General features: G+C 43.6%; 2 protein-coding genes across 4 annotated transcripts in view; both read right to left on the bottom strand.

Moving 5' to 3' along the window:
* ndrg3b (ndrg family member 3b) overlaps positions 1-10,522 on the bottom strand; it is a 37,284-nt gene extending 26,762 nt beyond the window's left edge. For all 3 annotated transcript variants that reach the window (XM_018756754.2, XM_018756755.2, XM_018756756.2), the window contains exon 1: positions 10,362-10,522. The gene's annotated coding sequence lies outside the window, so the exon portion shown is untranslated. The remainder of the gene's footprint in view (positions 1-10,361) is intronic.
* Positions 10,523-11,823: 1,301 nt separating this feature from the next.
* LOC108937028 (PHD finger protein 20-like) lies at positions 11,824-25,638 on the bottom strand. The gene is made up of 18 exons (XM_018756771.2): positions 25,472-25,638; positions 22,885-22,985; positions 22,361-22,532; positions 21,784-21,868; positions 21,355-21,431; positions 20,614-21,160; positions 20,354-20,455; positions 19,602-19,781; positions 19,395-19,451; positions 19,048-19,311; positions 18,165-18,362; positions 17,978-18,067; positions 15,414-15,580; positions 15,058-15,157; positions 14,089-14,284; positions 13,536-13,950; positions 13,195-13,375; positions 11,824-12,819 (listed from the first exon to the last, which is right to left on the bottom strand). The coding sequence occupies exons 2-18, from the start codon at positions 22,965-22,967 to the stop codon at positions 12,677-12,679; spliced, it is 3,057 nt and encodes a 1,018-aa protein (XP_018612287.1). The 5' UTR covers positions 22,968-22,985; positions 25,472-25,638; the 3' UTR covers positions 11,824-12,676.

The raw sequence follows: 25,638 nt of genomic DNA, 5'->3' as shown, positions 1-25,638 counted from the left end.
CAGGGTTTTTACGAAACTTATTGCTGGACTTCACAATGGCTCTCAGTTAAAATGAATACTCCTTAAGTAAACCATATTTCAGACAAAAAATAAATCTTTGCCATTTGTTAAAAAAGTTGACTATCCTTATTATGCTCAAGAAGCTATGGAAAAGTACAACCCAACAGACATTATTTCAGTGTCCTTTGCATCCCACAGCCCCTAATAACGTCAAAGTACAGCTGTGCAATTGGCTTTGGCATAAGCAGCATGACTTCACCTTGGCCAAAAGAAGTACTCAAAAAAGGTTACTTCTATACTATTCCAGTAAGTTACCAAATCCCCCTGCTCACATTAATTTCACCTAAAAAAAAGAGGGAAAAAGTTAATAGGCTCAGCCTAATGGGAAACCTGTCACAGATGGTCACATTTTTGCTGGCTTGATGCGAAAGATCTGAGCCATTTAATGAGCTCTACACTAAAAGCCTACTAAGATGGGCAAACAACAACAACAACAAAAACAACAGTAGCGGGAGCGTACGAAACCATGCCAACGCTAAGCAGTCGGCTTTGAGGAGTAAGCTGTAGAAATACTTTTCTCCTGCAGTTCCATGTTCACCATATCCCTGATCCCTGAGGCAAGAGGGAGCTTCTATAAATAAGAATCAATAGCGTAATTTTGCCCGAACTGAAAAGAGAACGGATTGTGCGCCCAGCAACGTCTGACCCAACCGTGATGGGGTCTTGCATCCTTCAGCACGACATAGCACACCTCACCAGGCACAGCGTGCGCGATATACGCGACGCCTAGAAAAATTACCTATGCTACACAGCATGTCAAGCATCTGTAGCAGAGAGTGGGTCTTGAACTTGTTGAGTGCAGGTTACAACTGTGAAAGGGCAGTGACAAATGAGAAGCTTAGTCAGCTTATCTACAATTCGAATCACCCCTTCGACTGCTGCATTTCCCAATCTGCACACGAAAGCTGCAGCCTGGGCTTCACGCAGAGCCTCGGCGGTCCGTTCGCCTCGGCTCGCGCCCACATTCTGAAGGACGGGTTTGACCAGCTGGGCCCATGGAGCAGGGTCCACGCGGTCTGCATGACCTCGGCACCAAAATGACACCCCCGCCTTCCGTATCCCTCTCACCGCTTCGTCATCGTACATGGACGTGGAGCGAATCGAGGGCTTCGGCCTGCCAGCGCCATCGTCGTGAACCACGCTCACAGAGGTGCCACCGAACACACACCTTTTTGTGAGGGAAGTAAAATGTTCCACGGAGCTGAGAGTGGAGACCACAGCCTGTAATTAAAATGATTAGGCTACATTTAATCCGACATGGTAATTACTCTCTGCTGTAATTACTGTGACAGGCTCCCTCTAAGTCGTTTTTTTTTTTTTCCAACCTATTACACACACACACACACACACACACACACACACACACACACACACACACACACACACACACACACACAGTCCTGTCAGAGAATGTGGATGCAAAACTCCAGCTCTTTACACAGAGTAGTTACAGCACGTACGATTCCATGCACCCGACTCAATCCATTTCGGAGGCACGGGCCGCCTATCGATGCCCGATCTGGCCGAACTCCAACCCCGGCTCCAGGCCGGGCGCCAGGCACTCTCCGCTGTTGGAGCGTGACACGGTACCACGGAGCACACTCGGCAGCGCCAGTGCGAGGCAGGTCAGTGCAGATGGACCTGCCGTCTCCGCGCTCAGGCCAGACGAGCGCACCCCCTCGGTGCTCCGTGTTAACGTTTAGCTGAACTCGCCACGGGCTGATTGCGGAGAGCAAGAAATCAGTAACCCTGTCCCAGGTCTGCCGTCAAACACAGACGCGCTGTTCCTCCCTAAATCCGTGGCTTAATCATTTGTTTCCTTCACACAGTCCGCACGGCTAATGAATATTGATCAGCCCGCTGCAGGGTTTAACAGTGCTCTCTAGCTGCTTTAATTGCTGCTGCTGCACACGGATGCTGTGGATGCTGTCTTTGGGTGCGCTGGGCCGGAAGGGGGCAGGACACGCAATGCTGTACGATGGGGAGCCAAAACACCAGACGCATGGCAGTCAGGTTGAGCCCCCCACCATCAGGAGCGCCGCGCACCGGAGCGAGGGCACCGTGTCACTGATGTCAGCGTCGCTTCGGACGCCACGTCATTCTTTATAGCCATGAACCCATCAGGCATCTCCCTCCAGGGAGAGGGTATGGAGATGACCTGTGGCCCTGCAGAAGCTCCGGTGCTTTTCAAACCGGCACACACCTCACTCATCACCGAGACCACTCTTTCCTTCATGGCTCTTAAACAATAAGGAGTGACGATAGACATTCTGGAATAATTAGTGTATGTCACATAAAAAGTGCTCCCTTAAGAGTTTGCTTTTTTTTTCTGGAGGAAATGTCTAGAACACTGAAATGCAGCCATAACCCTAATGTATGCATGAATGAAATAGATGAAGATCAGAGCACTATGGAGGCCAATCCCAGAGCTGCTGTATTGGTGCCATTTCAGATGAGGAAACTTAATATTTTCCACCACATTTTCCAGAAACGCTGTACATGATTTGGGTGTGTGATTTAAAATGAAACCATACAACGAATACTTATTAATAAAAATACTTTTGTGCATACTCACATTACATTACAGTGCACCCAGGAAATGTAGCAATGTATATTTTTCCCAGGAGAGATGATTTTTATTCCACATTACAACGTGCTGCAATGCAATCTATACTTTTGTAAGTCTCACAACAGCAAATGTTTCCCCTTTCAAGAACTGGAAAAAACTTGAATGATTGAAAACTTCTAAACCTTTGTCATATCTCTGACAGCAGTATTAATAACCAGCCCTACACATAAAAATGCTCAAGCTTTCAGTCTTAAGTAAAAAGATAAAACTCATGTTAACACTTACTCTATTAGTAGTACCAAATGTTTGGAAAAGTACCTGAACTGACATGATACAAGAAGAAGCAAAAGAAGAGAACCCCCAAAAACAAACAAAAAAAAATTGAATTAAAAAAAAACATGATACTTCAAACCTCCTCCGTGAAGTACGCAGCACAGGTAGCGGGGTCACTGCCGAAACATGCTTCCATAAGTAGGACATCACCCTTCCCCATACACTGCTCCTTCATTAAAAATCTAACATTTCACCTTGGAAAACAAGTCCAATTTATACTTTTGAACTGCATTGTGTTGTACAGTCATACTTGTATTTTGAATTCAGACTTGAACTCAAAATTTACGTACATACCCTAAATAGGTCCAATAAAACTACCCAGCTGTATAAATTGGTAAATAACTCTAAGTAGCTTAATATTGTAAGTTGCTTTGGAGAAAAGCATCTGCTAAATGAATAAATGTAAATATAATGTAAAGTTGGGCACAACACATGGTCATGTTTCAGTCCTAGGTGCTGCCAAGCAAAACATATGATGTAATGTAGTACAAAAGAAAAACAACAGTGTTTTTATGCATCCACACTAGTCTATAAAGAGTCAGTGAAGTCATACTGCACCACACGGTGAAGCTCTCCCACTGTGGAAACACCAGTGAAATTAAACTTGGAGACATCCGGGCACCTGATAGCCCAAATGGAGAATGACTCATTAAAAATAGACAGGGTAGGTGGGTCCACAGCTCCCACAGGTAAAAAGAAAGATGAAGTGACACTGGAGACCTGTGGTAAGCAGTTGTACCGTCAGCAGTTTCTCCTACCATGGAGAAGGAAAGCTGGCAGCAGCATGCTTAGGCTTTCCAGAAAAATCATCACAGACTAGTTTCTTTCTGGAAGCTCCCACACTCTCCTGCACGAGCACTAAAGAAATCAGCAATTTTAGTAAGTGCTGAGCTTAAAAAAAAAAAAAACTGTTCATCAAAGCTTCTTGACAATAAAAGGCGGTAGGTTAACTTCCATGCCACTGGTTTGTGTTATTACTATTTTAGTACTTTCTTCTGAAAGTGCTATAAATTAGGAATCCATGTCTGAATCAATAGCAGTAAATCAGCTGGAGCCACTAAAGTTGGATAATGGATACAAAACACCGGCGAGGGGAAGTGGAGGAAAACAGAAAAAGGTTTACACCAACCCAGGGACATGTATTAGAGAACAGTACAGTCAGAGCGGAGTACGGTAAGACACAGCGCGGTAAAGTAGAACGAAGCACATGCAGGTTCCAGATGGAGTAGAACTGTTCAGACAGAGTCCTCTGTGAAAGTTTGCTTTCTCATCCTCTACCGACTCTAAATGAGCACAGCCCTTCTGCAGACATGTTTCAGGTTTACCATCTGAAATATTTATTCAACTGCATTAGCGAAGTGTGGTGACAGTTCCGTTTCAGGGCATATGCAGTACATATTGTATTTATATGTCATTTCACTGGTGTCCCATCCAGGCTATACACCCCCGACACGGTTTGTGCCCAGTGATTCTGGGATAGCCTCCAGAACCTTGTAACCCTGAACTGGACAAGCATTTAGTGGATGGGTGGATGGATTCATCATTGTGTATACAGAGTATCAAAGTGTTGTTACTATGAACCAGGATGCACAATTTTTGATTTCCACTCCTTTGGCACGTCGCGATTGTACATAACTGGAGAAGTACAGAAAACAATAAAAAAAAAAAAAAAAAAGGCTTCTGGTCTTAAGTGTCTCAATCGGCCCCTCTGTCCCCTGGGGTTTAGATCACAGGCAGGAGAGCTGAAGCGAGGTGAAGAGCTCCGACATGTATCTCATAACATGAGAAGAGGTGAGACTCCAGTAAAATTACCCATATGTGCAAATGGGTAAATACTTGTAAGTACCGTAACATTGTAAGTCACTTTGAAGAAAGAGAGTCAGCTAAACGAATAAATGTAATGTAATTTGCAAGTGGTGTCTGGTGTTCTCACTTTGCCCCACCATAACCCAGATAAACGATGCCATTGAGGTGGTGATGCTACAGAATGCCTGGTCACAGCTGTCTAATGACATTGAAAACGGTCCCACCAGCTACTTGGGAGGCTTCTCTGCCAGAAGAGAGAAAACTAGAACTGTAACTTTACAAGAGAAAGCGTTTTACTAGTGCAACTAGCTTCTTTAATATTTGGAGAATTCATCAGTCAGTAGAAATGAACAACAACCTAAAAATGGTAACATGACCTCACTTAGCAATGGGCTAAATTTAGCCGGAATGAAGTTTCTGGAAGTGCAAATGAATGAGCCCCAGAATGCTCTGTTTTAACGATATGCTCTGCAGAAAACACGACACAGCATGAGGCCAGAGATGTACACACTGAAGCCGGGAGAAAAAAAAATAAATCGATTCGGTTTTTTTTCGTATAACGCCCTTTCCAGCAAATTGCCTTTGGACGCTTAACAGACATTACCAAAACAAATTAAAAGAAGCGGAGATATGCAACAATTTGCATGAGTAATGACAACCGAGACGCCCTCTTAAAAACTAGTGTAAAGGAAACGGAAACAGTAGTCCCAAGGCACGCACAGAAGAAAAAATATCTAAGGGTTTGAGGCCAATTGACTGCACAGCTTTCAGGGGCATGGTAATACTTTACAGTTATGTAAAAAAAAGGGTAGGAAGGGGTCAAGCAACAACAGCAAAGACACAAAAGCTGCTGACTGTTAGCACGCAGAAACATTACATGGAACCTGGTAGAACTGGCGAGTAAAACGAAGAAAGCAAAAGAAAGTCAATCTGAGATTTCATTCAAAGAAAGGAGACAAAAATCAAAGGGTGGAACTTCACCTTATTCTTCAGGTTGAGCTGAGCTCTGTCACTGGAGAGCCCTCACCCTCAGCATACTTAAGGAAGCAAGTTGCATTTTCAGGTTTTATTTGCTTTCTTATGAGAATGTTGAAGGTGACGGTCTCATGTTGTATGTGTGACTGTGGGACTAGAAATCCTGAAGGTGGTTTTGTTTGCACTGGTTGCACACATAAAAAGAAAAACAAGATGGCAGAAGCAAAAAATAGTTCTGGACCTACCACCTTAATGAGCAGTGCAAGGACATAGGGACCATCTGACAGTAGCAGACACCAGAAAGGGAGGAAAGGTTGACACACCCCATTTACTCCATTACTTGGTTTAGAAGAAGAAAGCTCAAATCTCAAAAGACTGTAGTGTGACAAAGAAGCAACTCAAATCACGATGCACTGACTCAATACACTGATTCATTGCATGTCTTATTTTGACTGGAAGAAGTGGGAAAACTTCCATATTTCTGTTCTCCTATTCATGTGTCCTTTGGAAGAACATGGTAAAATCCATTCATCCATCCATCTTCCTCCGCTTTTATCCAGGGCCGGGTCGCGGGGGCAGCAGTCCGAGCAGAGTCCTCCAGACTTCCCTCTCCCCGCATACCTCCTCCAGTTCCTCTGGGGTCCCAAAAACCAGAGTTGGCGCCCGAGGTTTGGGTCAGCCGGGCACTCGGCCCCGACCCCCACCCAAATCACAACGCACCGTCCCCTTACGGTCTCTCCGGCAGGTGGTGAGCCCACCGAAGGGCGGCTCCACGTCATGGCTTCGGGCTGAGCCCGGCCAGGCCCCGTGGGCATAGACCTGGCCACCAGGCGCTCGCATGCGAGCCCCCCCCCCAGGCCTGGCTCCAGGGTGGGGCCCCGGTGACCCCATACCGGGCGGGGTAAACGAAAGCCTTGATTTTTTCTTCATAAGGGGTTTTTGAACTGCGCTTTGTCTCGTCTGTCATCCAGGACCTGTTTGCCATGGGAGACCCTACCAGGGGCATATAGCCCCAGACAACATAGCTCCCGGACTCATTCAGGCACTCAAACCCCTCCACCACGGTAAGGTGGCGGTTCACAGAGGGGCTCATGGTAACATGGTAAAATGTCAAATGGAAAAGAGCAGTGCTGCCTTCAGTAAATATGGAGTTGGCGTAGACCCTCTACAAGCTTCCCGTCTGTCTCAGCACTTGTTTACTGCTAAGCATCTTAAAGATAATATGAAGTGGAGCACTATTCCAACCCAAGAATTTCCTCCAAAACAAGCAGCAAGAAAAAGGGATGGAGAGAAAAAAAAAAAAAAAAAAAGTGTACCCAGTGCCAACAGCAGGCATGAAAGCCAGGATCCTTTTGTAGCCGAAGAGCCAGGAGGAGATGAATGGTGAACATTGTGTGGACGTCAGACTGACCTCTGTGCTGATGCCGCTTGGTGACTGAAAAAGACAGTACCAGGAGGAGGAGACCGTTCACACACTGCTGTATTATGGTGGGGCTTTACAGCTTATGATCTGTACCTATTATTATCCAGGGAGGCCGAAAGAGTTGTTTCACCTTTTTATGTAAAAAGATTTAATTGAACACTATGATGGAGAGACACATTTTATGGATCTGACCAGCACAGTGACTCAGTGCCTGGTTACTTACTGGAAGACAAGTATCAGATCAATTGTGAAACCCAGTTAAAAAAAGAGACACAGCAACACAGGCAAATCAAAGCAGATACCTGAAAATTATCTGAGCAACCTACATTTTTGAGCAGGACCTCTAAAAGATGAGTCAGTGCAACACTAAATACTGCAGCCACGAAGCTGTCAATGTCAGCTTAAGTAGTTTTTAAATTACACTGCACAAATACATACAGAAATGCATTTGACCAACTTCACAGAAGACATTGTGTGAGTAATAAATGTGATTGTTTCTCAAATCCTCTGCACTTTTGTACGTTCTTCATATCTTACATAACATTACTGATGTTGCATGCTGCCCTGAATTAGTACTGCAGACTCGCTGGCTATGCAAACTCGTGACGTAGAGTAATTAAACTAGCCAGTGTTTCCACTCTCCACATCCACTCACGTCTAAGAGAAGTGATGTAACGATCCGTCAAAATCCATACAAAAACTAATATAATGCTCTATTACTTCAGCTAGTTCTTCCGTTATCTAATCTGAATGCAGGAATAGTAGACTTGAGCAGTGACAGTGAGGGAAACACCAGCATCTCAGCCCAACCTCAGATCATTAATAACTTACCCGACTATAAAACATCAAAATCACAGCAAAAGCAGTGGATACGATGTTAGACTGTCTGTCAAATTCATAGGCCATAAGAGAGCGGCATTTATAAATTGTGGGCTATCTATACCTCAAGAGTGAATACATTTTATTTCTCCTTTTTTACGTTAAATCCTTATATTATTAGAAGAAAGGGGGTTGGGCTCATAACATTCCTGTAGTTTACGAAGATATTAAGCATGGAAAGTATTCATGTTGAAATAATCCTCAAATGAAATTTCCTCTCTCTACACATTGCTATGATTTTTTTTTTCACTTGGGATTAAATGGAACGTACTCAACTTTACCGTCAGACGGTACGGTCTTCTATTCTCTGGCTCAGGCAAAGAACATCTTATTTCTATGCCTTATCCACCACTCAAATAGCAAGTCATGGTGAGGGAGATCCCACAGCCCTCAGCACTTCAGCAGCATGGAAATTTCCACAGGTCTTCCTACCTCCAACACCTGTCCAGTGGAAATTCACAGTGCTGCCATCAGGTTATAAAAATATTGAATAAAACACTTAAAAGTGTCCTCCGTGCTGGTCTTTTACATGCACCTCTGCGGTCATGCTCGCTCTCTGCTTGTTTACAACCCTTTACCGATTTTACATGAATTTTACTAAGCAGACGTCCCTTGCGGAAACAGTACAGAGGTGGACGCTGACACAAAAAACCTATTAACCGGTATATAAAGATGTCACCTTTGAAAGGGGTCGAACGTCCAGAGTTCCCCCAGCAGAAGTACAGGAAAGGCAATTATTTCATGAATAAGGGCAGCCTGTCGTGTATTTTTCAGGGCTGTTGTTTCCAAATCTGAAAGTCCAAGGTTCGGGTCCCCTTCCTATTGCAGTACCGTTGATCAAAATACTTCACTGGAACTGATAATAAGAATAGAATACCCTGCTTTGTAAATGTAAATCACTGAAAAATTGATTATAACATTGTAAGTTTCTTTGGACAAAGAAGTCAGTGAAAGTTCATCACCATCATCATCATCATCATCATCATTAATAATTACAATAATAATATTATAATAATAACGGAAGGAAGGACAACAAAGAACAAATGTTCAAGGAAGGTTTGTGGACCTGTTGGGTTACATAACGTTCATCACTACACGAAACAACAGAGGGAGACTATTTTCTGTGTGTTTACCTACTGGCAGCACAGAGCGCACCTGCACCTCCATCATCACACACCTTGAGCGCCTCGATAATGAAGGCATTGACAGCAACGAAAGAGCCGTTGCGGCGCATTCAATGTGTCAACAGAGACGCCGGTGTTTCCGCAGCCACGTCGTTAGCGAGTGACACTCAGTGATACATAGATTAGATAGAGCAACATAGCAAACACCCGCTACCGCACGCCTGTGTAATGTGCGCTATGGTAATATTATTATTATAACAACAACAACAATATAAAGAAGAATAATGATGATGATGATTATGATGACGACATTTCAAAGTACACGGCGCGGGGCTCCCCGGAAAACTGCATTAATTTCTTACATGTTTGCCATTGAAACGAGTTGCGCTAATCATGAACAAAGTGAATTATGTGGATAAATGAACTCCGACAGGCTCGATCGATGTCGCCATTCGCACAATTCGCTCGTCGACCCACTTTACGAAGAGGCGCATTTTATTGCAGCGCGATGCAGAAACACAATTAGGGGAGAATTAAGTGTGTGTTTTACACGTTTACATTTTTAAAACGGGGCAAGACGACAGAGTGCGAAGTGGATCGGGGCACATACGGCTGAGTGTCGAATACACACACGTGTCACGTGTACATCATGGACTGGACGCGCGCGCACACAAACACACACACACACACACCCGAGTAACGCCATCATCAATTCCGCGATTTCGTCGAGACGAACTTGCTGTCAGAAAACGGGTATTAAAACAGTACAACTACTGGCATTACTGAAGCGACATATTTAAAATTATTCATCTGACATTAATTATGTGTGTGTGTTTGTATGTATGTGTCCGTCCTCCCGCCTTTCGGAAATTCGGGTTTTAACAAAAACATGCTGACGAACACGCTAGAAAGAAAGAAGTGATCGAACACTGAGCGTGGCGAGCGCCTTCCTGTCATCACAGTATTAATATGTATTGATATGATACGCAACAATTTGCAGCGCAGTCAGTGAACAAAACGTCCGCTATAATAATTTACTTCACCGGCGAGATGGCAGCTCCATGCAACAGCGTTACGCGGCCACTGTAGTGTAGCAGCAGTGTAAAAAGCAGAGTAACAGTGCAACAGCGCTGTAACACGTCGTGAAACAGGAGCTTCGGCGCTCTGTGCCGCGGAAATGCGAGACGCTTACCGTGGGGAGAAGCGGCACAATCTCCGGCCAAGGTCCCGGTGGAATTGGGGAGCTAATTTGTGTCTGAAGTGTATCTGGGGTTATGATGTTCTTCAAATAAATGTGCACGCAGAACAATTGCGGGCGCGTCTGTCCCTGGTGTTTCGGTTCCTCCGAATGGAGTGTAGAGAGAGAGAGAGAGAGAGAGAGAGAGAGAGAGAGAGAGAGAGAGAGAGAGAGAGAGAGAGAGAGAGAGAGAGAGAGAGAGAGAGAGAGAGAGAGAGAGAGAGCGCCCCCCCGAACACAGCGCGAGAGGCATTCCCTTCTTGTCGGTTCTGAGGTAAATAGACTGAAATATTTCATGTTTAATTTCTACTCCAGCAGTTTCGTTTCTCAGCCGTCAGTGTGCGAAAGGCACGTGTCAAACATTTCAGTTGAAATTCTTGACATTTGATTTGAAAACAAAAAAAACACCGCAGAAGTTTGCTGAGAAAGATGGATTAAGGACGGGTTTCTACTTCATAAGAACGATCGCTTGAAGGAATCATGAAGGGAAATGAAAATGTGCAAATCATGCGCTTTTTTCTGCCGTTGTGTTTTTAGATTTAATAATTGCCACTTTTATTATAGCGGTATTTTGAAAACGGATGCTTTAAAATACCACACGCACTTTAGATACTAGGTAGGTTCATCTTTGGTGGGGGGTGCGGTGGCGCAGTGGGTTGGACCGGGTCCTGCTCTCCGGTGGGTCTGGAGTTCGAATCCCGCATGGGGTGCCTTGCAATGGACTGGCGTCCCGTCCTGGGTGTGTCCCCTCCTGTGTTGCTTGGTTGGGCTCCCGATCCCGTATGGGTCAAGCGGTTCAGATAATGTGTGTGTTCATCTTTGGTTTTTGTTATCAAATTTTAGTACATGCATTTTGTTGTTTTTTGTCTTGTGTTTGTGCTCTCTCTCTCTCTCTCTCTCTCTCTCTCACTCACTCACTCACACACACAAACAGCTGCCACCCTGCATATTGTTGTTTTCTGTTGGCCCAGTTCTTCATATAGACAATAGGAGATTATGAGATTAAAGCCAGTCTTCCAGTCCAGTCTTCTGAATCTCAATTTACACGCCAGCACATTTTCTTATTCCAGTTGTGCGACTAAATTTAGTACATGTGTAACCCAAGTCAAGGAGAGTGCAGAGTACCAGCTGTTCTAACCCCAAACAGCACATGCCCTTAACTCTGAGGTTAAAAATGACCATTTATACTCAAACTGCAGTGCACCTTTGCCTGGGTCTCCATCACCTCTACCACATAGTACTTACTTTATATTTCATTATAAGCACAGCTACACAGATTTTTCACTGGATAACAAACATAAAGTTGAAGCTATGTGATGCAATTTATGCTGTACGCAACTCATTGCTATCCACTCTGTTAGATACTGGCTATAAATGTCAAATAAACTGTTTTCAAATAAATACCACCACATTTTAATTCAGGGCAATAAATGCAACCTTTTATATTTCAAAAGAAAACAGTTATACAAAGTACACTAGACAAATTTGCACAAAAATATGTAATAAAACAAAACTGCATGACCTGCAGTAGAGACACTGTACACCAACAAGCTGTTAAAAATCCTTGGTCTTCAACAAACATCTCTCAGTAACAGTCCAAAATGCCACTGTCATTAGAAAGATAAAGAAGGTAAAACATCTTATATACACATCTGCATGAATACAGGGTAAAATATTTAGCATTACATATAAACCTTTCCATTTATCTGAATCACAAATACTACAGTTTTGCATTCTTAAAGGAAAAAAAAAAAATACTACCACAAGCATTTAATGAAAATCATCACTGTGCATTTCTTTGATGCAATTCCTGAAAACCTGGGTAATCATTCATAATCATTTATGAAGACAAAATGTTTTCAAAACATCTTAAGCACAAAACATGACCTTTCTTAATTTTGTCAAGATGAATAAAAAAATAAGCATTTTTGAAAGTCTATGTTGTACAGTAAGACTTGCTTAGAACAAGGGGACACTTTGTGGCCTGGACTTCAATGTAATTTCAGAAAGATAACAATAACCTTAATGGCATTATTAATATTGAGGAATGACTACCAGAAACCTAAATGCTAAAACCTGCTTATTTTTCAATATTGTACTTGTATTACTGGAGTACAGCAGATACCTCCGGGTCAGTCTGACGACATCTGTGTAGGCCCCTTCTCACCATCCTCTTCTGGTGTTTTTGGCCTTATTACGGGTTACAAGAGGCGGAATTTCCATAACAAGTGCAACAAGTCAGGTCTCGGAGTCCGGCACGTCTGGCGCCCTCACGTGGAGCAGCAGAGTGCGATCTGCTGCACCTTGGCTAGCTCTGCCAGGAGCTGCTTGACACGGTGTTTGAGCTGGGGCAGGCGTGCCAGGGGCTCCGGTGGCTCAAGCTCGCCCGTGCAGTCCAGCCAGCTCTCCAGCACTGCAGGGTTAAAGGAGGAAACAAGTCAGCATGGCATTAAGTGCTGCCACTGCGCTCTGTGATGCCTCAACTGTTTGATGTCCATGTATCAGAGGCAGTGAAAGCAACGAGTTATAGCTATCAAAGAAAAAGTGTCCCCATTCCTTGAGTCTGTCCCAGCCTTCTCTCCTGAGCCCAGATTACTCTTTAATTCATACGTTCATGGGTTTTTCCAATGTTGCTCACTTGAACTGAGCAAAACCAGCTGTTTAAATTTTGGCTTCACTCCACAGTACAGTTATCAGCACAATAGGGGAGAACAAGAAGGAAGGGAAATACAGCACTTAGCGCTCTCTGTAACAGACACACCACTGGGACATCAGGTCTTAGACCCACCATCCAGCTCCTTCTCGATGAAGTCCATCCTGTGCGTGACCTCCTCCTGCAGGGCCTCAATGTGCTCCAGCAGGTTCATCTGCCACTGCTGCTGCAGGTGTCCATCAGCCTCCCCAGCCTCCATCTTCTCGATCCTGTCCTCGCAGCCACTTTCCAAACACAGCTTCTTACAGCAGTCCGCCTTCCGCAACACACACCCACAAACACACCCACGCACAAGGCCACAGCACGTTACCTTTACTCATTTAAAAAGCCGAGTAACAAATTTATTCTCATGCAGTTACCTTTTCTATCGCTCTTGAGCGCAAATGTCGATATAACGCACAAGGGATATTAATCACCTTTGTGTGAGAAGCCTGGTCAAATTGCAGGGAAGGATGGATTTTCCCCCACTCGGGGTCCAGTGGTCCCCCATAGCAATGCTCCAGGGCCAGGAGGTCCTCTGTGCTGCGGAGGCTGTCCTCCAGTTCTGAGGGCCGTGTCTCTACAACAAGCCGCTGCTCCACTGCAGGGTAATATGTGCGGGGCTTCTGGTAGCAGTGTTCACTGCTGATGTACGAGTCTTGGACAGGAGGCCCATGGTTCAATGCATCTCTGTCTGCTGATGCCTCTCGAACTGCACCGCTCCCCTGCTCCAGCCCAAGGTCAATTGTAACGGAGGGCACTACCCCATTCTCTGTGCCCCCTTTCTTCCTGGGCCAGTCTGCTCTCTTCCATGGCTGGCACCACAGCTTCAGGTCATGGTGCGAGTGGCTCCTGTAACAGGAGGAAGAGGACCGACAGCAAGCAGTGTGAATAAAGAAAAAAATTGTGATTTCTGTGCAAGTCTAAATGGTACAGAAGAGCACTTTTTTTGGACCATACACTAAAGACATAGGGAAGTTCAGGACTTACTGCAGGATATCTATCTTGAGGCGCAAGCTGCTCAAGACCTGGAGCACATGATGCACATCTCCCAGCAGCTGGTGTGTGGCAACAATCTTCTTGGCATTCTGATGAGAGTAGTTCTCCTCCAGGAAAGACAGACCATACATGTGGCCATTGCTCAGCCAATCCCAATCACACCAGTAGTGCAAGCTCTGCCTCCTCCCTGGACAATGACAACACACAAGACATTGACATGCTGCCATACAATCAGATCTTTAAGCCATCATGAACTTTGATGCCCTCCCATTGAAGTAACAAAAGGTATGAAAAAAATACAACGGTCACGCATATGGAAATCGTGACCAAGAAGCAGAACTAAAAACCAGGTACAGTCCTTTCTTCTGACAACAAAACTAACAAAATAATGTGTAAAGTCAAAAGTATTTCCTTGACTGAGAAAAAAATCTTTGTATGCAAGAGTGCTGTCCTCCTCCACTTCTGGCTGACTGGTTGTCGGAATTACGAGATCCAAAACTGAAAGTCTTAGGTTCTTAGTTTTGGCTCCAATTTGATGGAATAAGCTCCCTTCCTCCCTCAGAATTGCTGAATCTCTTCCAATGTTCAAAACAGTTTTTAAATGCACTGCTTTTAGACCCACTTCTCTCCTGATCTCCTAACTGCTCCACAAATGTGGAACACACCATCTGTCAAGATCTTCTTCATATTTCTGATCTGTCTCAATTCTATGGTAGGTATTCATGGTAATGTGTGTGGGCAAAAATGTGGATATCAGAGGAAAAAATCCTGTGCTTTCATGAGTGTGTGTGTTTATGTACAGCACTTTGTCAAATGTTCTTTGTTTATCCCGAATTGCTCTGGATAGAAGCATCTTTTAAACAAATAATAGTGAATATAAAATAGCATGTCTATGCCATTACCAACCATGTCATCATTTAAAACCATGCAGACTGTCTCTCTTGGGTTAGTCCTCCTCACCTGGACGACCTCTGCACATATGGCAGAAATATGTTTCCGGAACATTGTCCTCGGTGAGTCCCATACATGTGGTGTGCTGCCAAGTCAGACACTCCTCGCACTGGAGGCAGGGACACCATGTTAACAAACCTCTCATGTCACCAAGCATTGCTTACCCCATGCAAATCCTTCAACCTACAATAGGCCACATACACCAATCACCACATAAATTTTAGCAAACAAGTTATGTAACTTTTTTAACAGTAATAAAGTAATGCTGTTCCTTGTTCCTAAAGAAAAAAAAAAGGTTTATCTGTTTTGAGAGTGAACACACTTTTGGTCCCACCTCATTTCACAACAAACACATGTGTTGTCACCTGAATCATGAAGTTGTTCTCTTCCTGAACCTCACAGATGCAACTGACCACCTCGGAGTCTTTTGCGCACAAGTCTGCTTCCTGCACTTGTGAAGGTGTGGAGATATCCAGTTCCTCTTCGCTCCATATCGGACTGTCCGCAGACCAGTTGCTCCCGCTGTCCTCATCTACAAAAGGGTAAGAAGAATTGAGGGAATAATGTGGTACAACCATTAAGAGTAATTCAGATCACTGAACAATTCTTGCTGTCAGGGACAGAACAGAGGATTATACCAAAGAGTATAACTACCTGTAACTGACAAACTCTCAAAATAAACCATATGATTTTTTGAATTTACAAGGAAAAAAAAAAAAAAAAAAAAAAAAAAAAAAAAATCCACCTACAACAAATATCACACACAAACACAGCCACAGTGACACATTATAGCTAATTAAATTATTTCATTCACTTTAAAACAGCATTCATTTAAAACTGTTTGTTTTTGGAAGTTACATCAAAATAAATCTCCTGAAGTTTTTAACTTTTTTTGAACTTTTTTTTGGGGGGGGTCACAACCTGCAAATAAATGAGTTTTTCCCACACTTTAAATATTAATCAGCATCAGGGAAGTATAATCAGTATTTTTTCTTATTTAAACAAGACTGAAGTGGTGCACAGATTATTAGGGCCATTCATGTGTTTGTGTATTACATGAACCAGGTGCCAGAGCCTAAGTCTTGGGACCACACACTTCTGTTTGTGTGTAAAACACACACATATCTAGACTGGGAACTTGGGATGATTTTGTGATAAAAATGCTTGCGTACACTCAAAATATTCTATGAACCAACTGATCTCCAACGAAACATCTAGCCATTTTATAGGAAAGTGTATCTACACTGAGACTGTAATGACAACTGATTAATAGAAAGCTTTTCCCAAATATATTTATAGATCAAAGGCAAAAACTGACAAATATAATTTCTTAGATGCTAAATGAGTGGCATTATTTAGCTTGTTCCACACTGTAAATCATATGAAAACACTTGATTATTCTGAATGTAAGAAATAAAATAGTGAATCAAACTGCTTAGTGGGATAAACTTCCTTTCCCAAGGCTGAAGTATACAGACAACCTTAATCCTCTCCCTTAGATCTGACATCAGTCCATTTTAATGGCTCTCTCTGTGTTTTGAACACATCTCCACAGTTTCAGGCCAAATTAGGCAACAGACTTGAGGGATAAAGCACATACAAATAAACTTATTTTTATGTTCATGTTCTTGTGTTGACTGTTTAATGTAATATTTTGAAGTAATGGCTATAGTTTTGTTCTGGAAGCCCTGTTACTGGTTCTAAGGCTAACTTAGAATTTCATGCAAAACTTGTCAATACCAACTCATTATTTTGTTTACTTCTAGATGCAAGAATAATTAAAGAGGCCAAAAATTTATTTAAATCTAAATCATAGTCAAAATTCTAGCCTTCATTTCTTATATTAGTAAAATCAAAAACTTTCTGTTCTTTAAACCCGTGCTGCCAAGGATCACAATCCTTTGTGTCCATTTCTTTACCCACCACTGACCTTGTCTCTTTTTTGACTTCTGTTAAAATCAAACTCCTCCTTGGAGAGGTCCTTTAATGCCCTGGTTATTATACCTTTGAGAGCAGTTCTACCTGTGCTGGTCACCAGTTGGGTGGATTGCATTTAAAAATATACCACACAACATTCACACAGCTGCCCAAACATGGACGTTGCCATAGCTCTGGAAGCCATGATAGTCCGGAGAGCACCAATGGTGACCTGGTTACGGGCTTCCATTCAAGTGTGGCAGGAAGGCAGTGTGAAACTGCAATGTGCTCTCTAATACACCGAGTCCTTCCTCTTCCCAACACCATGGCCCAGTTAACAAACTGTCAGTGTTGGGCCTGCAGCAGAAGTCTACACCTGATGTCTAGCTGTATATCTCCAGAGTACTGCTCTTCACTCCTGATCCAGCCCTACTGAAATCACTAATGAATTCCTGGACCAGGACTGAAGACCTGTGTGTGGGGAAATGCCTACGTTTAATGTGCAGCATTCCCACAGACACACAATAGCCATGAATCTGCCTGAACAGTACAACTCAATCGTTTTACCACACAAGTTAAAGGTGATTTAAGTAACTCAATAACATACCTTTAAAACTCAATATTACCTAAAATCCTTGAACGAAACAATAACGCAAAAAAAAAAAAAAAAAAACTCTGATCCAAATCCAAAGACAACACAGCAGGATTTAAAACCTCAAACAGTACTTTACATTGATAAGCAGTATTATGATCACTGTAAGTTGATCTATTCCCTTCTTAAACACATCTGAGACAGGTTTGTTTGCATCTTGAGCACCTCTGTATTTGTACTATCCACAGGCAGCAACACCTGTTTGCTAAAATCACTCACTTTTATTTTCCAGTTCTACAGGTGCTTTATGTCTGCTCTGTGACAACATTGTCTTGGAAACATGATTTGCATGTGACTGTTACAGCCAAGAACTGACTGCTGGTTCACGGCGATTAGATGACAAGAACAAAATACTATTACCTGACTTGGACTTCTTTCTCTTTTTCTTTTTGAGCTTGATGTGGAGAAAACCAATGTGTTTCCTTTCTTTCAGCCTTCCCCTGTCTTTCTCTGCCATTTGAAGAAGAAAAAAAAAAAAAATGATGTCAACCTAAAGACCAAATATTGATGTTTTTATCTATATTATACCTGGAAGAGCATTGCTAACCTGTGTGGACAACACCATGCTCTCCCTCAGTTGGTCTACTCCTGGACTTCACCTGATCCTCATCACTCTTCCCGAGGAGCGAGGGTCGCCGGTGGCTCACACCACTGGCACTGGGGGATGCCAGAGTTCGCTTTCTCTCATTCTGTCTAGCAGTTCTTGAGGGTTGCAGATTCCTATGGCTGTTCTGCAGGGAAGAGTCTGCAAAGAGAACAGATCACAACAATGTTAACATTCATCAAAAAAACTGTTCACCAGAACCAACTGCTTTACTCTTTACTTAGGTCTTTCAATTTTACAATAGTAACAATCCCAAAAATAAAAACCAATAATTACTTCTTTGTTATTGATAAGTTGCTTAGCTAACAGTTTTATTCAAGGTAATTTACACTTTATGAGCCACTGATTCAGCAAGGTATTCTAATGGTATTAATTCAGTGAAGTACTTCATCATGAGTACTACAGCAATAGCAGGGTAAGGGACTTGAACCAGCAACCTTCATGTTAAAATAGCTTATTTAAATAAATAAAGACATGACTAACTATGAAAAGACTCATAGTAAAAAGGAAGATGAACAAATCAAAGTAGAGGATCCTTGCCAGCAATTGCACAATAAAGGCAGGGGCAAAATAATTGCACTGTGAGGGCAGCTTCCTTCTGTCCCACTCTGTGGATCTCTACCCAGTACTCACTTCATGTACTGTATATACACACACACACACACACACACACACACACACACACACACACACACACACACATTATGCAAAGAAAATGACACTTGACACAACTCCCCTGAGAGGACATGTACATTAATGAAGGTAAAAAAACTGCTAGCAGAAGAACTTGGGATAATAACAAAAGGTCTGTCTGACAGGGACTCACTGAAAGAGGCTGACGTGCTGCGTCTTGTCCTGGGACTCTCCAGCGCCATCATCTGCCTCTCAGACGCCCGTGTTTGGATGCTCCTGGTGGGGCTGAGCTCTCCCTCAGCTGCCTTGTCCCCCCCGTGGTAGTACTTGACATGGTAGTGCAGAAGCTTGGCCTTGCGGAAGGACTTCAGGCAGCCAGGGGCCTTGCATTTGAATGGGTTGTGGTCCAGGTTGATGGACAGTACTGGCGGAGGCTGGTTTTTCACTACTCTATACACTGATGGTAGGAAAACAGTACAGGTTAGCCTGTGATATTTATGTCGGGTTTCTGTAACAGTCAATAGAAGCGTTTGTACTCACAGGGCTCTCTGCTGTACTTATTGCGGTTTGGAAGATGGGTACCTCTCACTACAGGAGCTGCACAAAGACATTGTTGTTATAAATCTTATAACCCACAGGATCTTTTATGCACACAGAAACTAGAACAGTTGAACACAACATGCAATGCCAGCAGGATACAGAATGTGAACTGAGAAGTAAGACTGATGCTTCTTTGGGGTTTCGCACCTTGGACAGGGGGGGCCTGTCCATTCCCTTTGGCTGGATAAGGTACCTCCAGCTGGTCTGACACGCCGTGAGCCTCCCTTTCCCCCACAGACCCAGCCGGCTGAGATGTCACCATATCAGATTGACACAGCTTCTGGTCAGAGGGGTCAGTGGTTGCGTTGGACTTGGACTCAGCAGAGCCTAAGATAAGAAGATGAAGATATGAGAGCCCAGAATATCAAATGTTCAGCAACAGAAAAAAAAAAAAAAAAAAATCCAGATACTCTGGCAGGCTGTGAAATAGTAGAGTGACACAGTGGTAGTGTCTGTTCCCTTCAAGAGAAAAGATACTAAGTTACAGTAAAATGGTTTGTTTGGAGAAGCTTAACAGTAACGACAAGCAACTTGTTGAGGAGAGAGACCATTTACAGAGCACAGTATTCATCTTTTCAGCCAAACTAGACTTCACTAGACAACCCTGCTGAATGGAGCTGGTTAAACCCATGGCAACAAGATTACTTTTTTGCCTTTTAAGCTCTACCATGGAGAGAGTGAAGTACTAGAAACATCAGAGCTATAGGCAGTCTGTTGTTTCACCATGTTACTGTAATGCAGTTTGGGCTTTTGCAGTTTTGAACTACAGTGAACCACCTCTGCTTTGTGCAAGGCTTCAGTGAGGGGTCTGCAGTGTCATACAAACATAGCTGGCCTGGACAAGGTGGGGTGGGGATGTCACAAACTGGCCAGACAGCTGAGAGTGTTCATCAGGAGACCTGTGCTCAAGTCCCTCTTGCTTCTCTTGGAAGGTATACTCTGTCCAAGGCAGATTTTCCTCTTCCTCAGCTCAAGAACTTCACGCTGTTTTTTTGCCCCTCCTGTGGACACAGGTCGTTACTTCCTAATTCCCACAAGGTATGGGTTGTCTTTCAAGTTCTTGCAAAAAGGAGACATTTTACTGCTATGTATGAGATACAATTTACACCCATCACTAGTAAAACACTACTAACATGTGGGTAGTGACACTGTAGCCTACCTCTTGTGAAGCGCGTTTGTCTCCTGGAGCTCTGGGAGTGGTGCTCTGTAGGGGTCTTCTCTTGCACTGCCTTCAGCATAGCAGGGGGCTCAGATATGCTCTCCTTGGCTTGTATCTCCATAACACCCTGTGGTGTGGTACAGTCCCAGGACTCGTTTTCAGACTTGCAGTCCACCATACAATTGACCTCTCCACTTGCTGCTTGGTTGATCTTGCCATCTCTCACCTCTGGCTTCTGGGAAAGCTCTCTCATGTGATCTCCTTCCCTTGCTGGCTTTTCACACTCTACTTCTGCCATGTCCTCAGAGCCTAACATCAGCCTCTTTTTCTCACTGCCATCTCCATTTTCCTGCTCCTCCCCTTCATCTTCCTTGCCACTGTCTTCATCATGGTCCACCGTACTTTTGATTCTCCTGTTTTTGACATGCCCATTCTCCTGTGCACTTCCCACATTCCCCAGAGGCTTCCGGTCTTTCTCACTCAGCTGCTTTCTGACTACTTGTTTGTCTCCTTTTTTGTCCTGTGATCTGGATTTTCCTCCTTTTTTCTATTAAGAACAGAAAAGTCATTTTAATGAGCGTAACAAGGAGGCCAAACCAATCGTTAATAGTCTTCCTGCTCAACAATTATAAGTAAAAACTGCCTGTTACACAGGTTTGGTTCAGCTGAGGAAAGACCAATGGAAAACATGAGCAGTACTTACTAACTAACTAAACTAAAATAAATAAACAAATGTCTTACATCTTTGAAAAATGGCTTCACATGAATTTCCTTGACTGTCTGGACAACTCCATCAAAAAACTTGACAGTGTAGGAAGCTGTAAAGACACACAAGTCAATGAAGTGCCTTTAAACTGGTCTAGTTTCAGCCTATTTAAACCCTTCTACAAATATGGTGGATTAAGCACCTCTACTTAAAACTTCACAAAGTGGAATGCAACTAATAACATTCATGCTAAAAGGCTGCATCTCATTTCTGACTAGTTTAGAAAAAAGGACAGCAGCTCGTTTCTCACATACCGGCTTTCATGGATTTATAGTTACATTCACACACACACACACACACACACACACACACACACACACTTCCCTGAAGCAGTTAAAACATCAGCCAGCTACAGCCAGGAGTTCAGGGGAAAGTGTGTGTGCTCCTTGTTTTGGAGTGCCTACCATCCTTGTTGACCGACAGCACCTTGGCTGGATAGAAGCGACAGTCTGACCAGCTGGCTAGGACTTTCTCATTCACATGGAAGACCTGCAGCAGCACAGCACATTCAGGCAAGCTGTTTAGAAGTGAGGTGAAGAACACTGATATTTACATTTACCTTTATTTACCTGATGTCTTTCTCCAAAGCAACAACGTTAAGCCACTTACATATGGTGATGTATCTATTCATACAGCATTGTAATTTTTACTGGAGCAATTCAGGGTAAGTACCAAGGCCCGACACAGCAGCTGCCATACTCATGTAATGAAAGACTATGCTGCAGAAACTTTATCTTGTATATCGTACAACACAGGGCGGTCGTATTCTGCTGTCAAACACCGGCTGCTTTACAGTGCCATACTGTATCATCATGTTGTTCTCAATCACGTTTTTGTCCATTACACACAAAGAAATGGGACCGTCATATGTAGACTGTGCAAGACAAAGCAACTGTTACGTTGCTGATGGTTGCTAATCGTTACTACAGCCAAGTTGCTTGTCTCATCTAGCGGTGTGATGCGTCTGTCTGAGACTCTTACTGAACGGGAGCTGTTCTCCTTGAGCCCTTCTCTCCGCAGCTGGATGCGGTCCACCGGCCTCAGGTACGGGCTGCTCCAGTCGAACCACTCATCGTAACGGTGACTCCACTGACGGTAATGAATCAGCACCCGTTCCTCTTCATAATCGATTTTCTCAATGCTGGCAGGATACCTGTGACCAAAAGGGATAACTGTTGGTATGACAGCAATGCTCTCAGTGCATGAGACATGAATACCTCAATTTATTACTTATCTGCTGGACTCAACCAGGTTCTTGTGAAGTCACAGAATAAATAATCTGAAACCAATTTTTTTAAAAATCTCTGCACCCATCTATCACAACTTGTTTTTAAAAGTATATTAGAACTATATAAAATTCAGTCGGACAAAAACCATGTGATAGATGGGTGCAGAGATTTTTAAAAAATTGGTTTCAGATTATTTATTCTGTGACTTCACAAGTCAGAAGACAAGAGAAGATAAAAGTGAAGAGACACACAGAAGCAAAGATGGAGAACACTTACCAATTCTTCAGGCTGTCGCGAGCCTCCAGCGGTGCTCCAACCTCAAAAGTAATACCTCTTCTGTTAGGTGGTGGTCTGGTCATGGTGTACTTGTTGAAAACCTACCACACAAGGCAGGACGCATCCTTTCAGGTTAATGCTGCCATTCTCTGCTTCAAACATTTAGACCTTCAAGAGATTACCAGAATGTCAAGAGGCCACTTTGCAAACTTGTCTCCATAGCAACGACTGTCAAGTTAACAAGCAGCTAACGGGCACAATCATCTGAAAGTCTAGTGTACTGCAATCAAACTGTCTACAGCAGCTTTCTAAGGATTTTAAATGAAGAAGGGCACAACTACAGTACTTCACTGAACGTGGACAACTATGCCCCCTGCTGGCTGTGACCGGGCAGCTGAATGTTTATCATGATGACAATGACAATTTTTACCATTAACCTTTACTAGGACAAAAGGACGGTATGAGGCTCCTGTCGTTGAACTATTGGAAAAAAACGCATACACAGTGGATCAGTACCACCGGTATCAAACACTGACACAGAAACCAGGGGCCCAGAGCAGATATCTGCGGTCACTGCCTGTCGTTTCAGAACCACGGTCCAGTCGGAGGGCCCGTTGAGCGCTCAGGGCAGGTAGGGAGTCCTGCGGTGCATAGGGACATGACCGCTCAGCACACACTTAACACCACCATCACTTTGTACCACCACCTACAGTATTTTATTTTGGACACTTTTCTAGGAACAAGGAACTCCGTTTTCTCGAGAGCAACGGCAGTTCTCTTGCACAATCCTGCGTCAACAAAATGGGCTTCCATACTCCTGCCGTGCTGACAGGATTCCAGAAAAAAAAAAAAATCACACAGAACAAGAGGACCAGCTTTCATGTCCATTATATTTTTAAAAATGTAAACGCACAAGGTACCACTATGATACCACTACTGAAGCAACAGCAAGTCAGTTATACACTGTGAGACACAAATGACCAGACTGGGAAAAACAAAAAGCCCACAAAAGAATAATGAAATTAAGTAAAGAAGGAATTAATGCCAAAGTGCTGTGTGTCTGTAGTGTTACTGAACATACATATGTGTTTCGCCTCCCCACCACAAATTAACCGTGTGCTTTCAAAAGTTAATTTAATCAACTGTAATTTCACAAGGCGGGAATAAATAAGCTTGTAAGGAAAAGTACAAGCGGCGCGATGAAGATCCTCCAGGATGTGTGGACTTTCAGTTTTCGAGGCGCGCGGACAGCTTCGTTACACACTCAACGTAACGAAAAACACCAACAACATAACACTTTTTTTTTTTTTTTTTTTTTAAATAAATACTTCATCTTTATTTCGTTCAGGCCGCCTAGTCTTCGTTAGGGAAATGTGCTTTTCGAATACATCGCTATTTACTGCTTCATAGCCTAGGGTACTGAGGGTAAGTAAGTTGAAGTTCCCTGGACCCTGGCCGAGACGGGTTCACACTGTCACGCACGGGACTTGAAGCGGCAATCTCAGTGTCCAGGTCCAGGTTTCCACGGCACCACGGTACTCTCTGTGTAATTCCGGGAGAATCGGTAAAAAAAAAAAAAAAGAGCTGAAAACAAGCGAGCTGCCCTGCCTCAGGCCAGCGCATTCATAGTACTGCCGCGAGACCAGCCGCAGCTTGCACGTGCAGAGAACGGTGACGCACACAGGGCGCGCGGCGCGTTTCCTCCGCATTCAATTTGTTTACACACACAGCCGAGGTAAGCTAAAGGTTCACTGGACGGCTAAAGCTCTTGAACGGATCTCTAGCAGACCATTTAAAACAGCAAAGATGATGCGCACTGTTATCAGCCGGAAGAGTTATGTTCTAACCTTCCTCCGACTTCTTTTTGAGACTACTAGCCGGCGCGCGCGCTGTCTGTGGCTGGCTAACTAACTGCGCAGAACGCGGTGGAAACGTTTTCAAATCCCGAAACATCTAAAACATCTCTTTATATACACCTTTGAGAAGTCTGGTTCTCATTTTAAAGTGGACTTTAATAAAATATCATTAACGCTTGCTACTAGACCTCAACAATCAAAGCGTTGCGTATTTTATATCTGTTTTAATTATTCTACCCTTACCGCTGCAATACTGTATTCCTACCGATTTTCAGAGACTTTCATTGGCCAAAATGTTTGACAGATCCCGATCTCAGAGATTTCATTGGTTAAGAGGCGTGTCAGTCAAGTAGCAACTTAGGCGGGCCTCCATACGGCCTGCTCTTTCTCGCATCTTTACCGTAATTACGGCACGGACACGCGAAGAGTCCAAGTTCGGGGAAAACTCCCCGAATCCTCTCGAAAGAACATCAACACTCGCAGACACAGAGAGCGACGTACAGAAGCTGTCCCTACACCTTAAGGGCGCTTACGAAACAATCATGCTCTTCTAATTTTACTTAAAGTTTACAAATATCGTCCGCACAATCACGACACATGCAGGCAACTTTCTCGAGTCAACGCATCATCATTGTCGTCATAAACACACCTAAATTATAACCAAATATAAAGTTGAAAGGCGTCACAAAACCCCTCCAATCCAATGCTGCGTATTAATAACATATTCTTACCAGGTTCCTTGAGTCTTCTCTCGATGGTAATGTATACAGTTACGCAGCCATCTGGCCCATCATGTGGCGCGCACCCTCCTCCCTCGCAGCCGTGCACCACGCACTTTATTTTTCTCCTGTCTCGGAGCGAAGCGCGCCGCCGGTGTCACAGTGCGGCGCTCGTTTGC

The sequence above is a fragment of the Scleropages formosus genome, chromosome 2 (genome assembly GCF_900964775.1).
Source record: "Scleropages formosus chromosome 2, fSclFor1.1, whole genome shotgun sequence".
NCBI classification, from domain to species: domain Eukaryota; kingdom Metazoa; phylum Chordata; class Actinopteri; order Osteoglossiformes; family Osteoglossidae; genus Scleropages; species Scleropages formosus.
Note: the sequence above shows the minus strand (reverse complement) of the source record. Positions and strands in the feature narration are given on the sequence as shown.

What these genes read in the sequence shown, in the direction of transcription:
- LOC108937028 (XM_018756771.2), bottom strand. Translation starts at nt 22,967, where the DNA reads ATGACCAGACCACCACCTAACAGAAGAGGTATTACTTTTGAGGTTGGA. An exon ending in ACAGGCCCCCCCTGTCCAAG is followed by an intron (nt 19,452 to 19,601) that starts GTGCGAAACCCC and finishes GTCTTTGTGCAG; the next exon opens with CTCCTGTAGTGAGAGGTACC. An exon ending in GAGAAAGAAGTCCAAGTCAG is followed by an intron (nt 15,581 to 17,977) that starts GTAATAGTATTT and finishes ACCCTTTTGTAG; the next exon opens with ATGAGGACAGCGGGAGCAAC.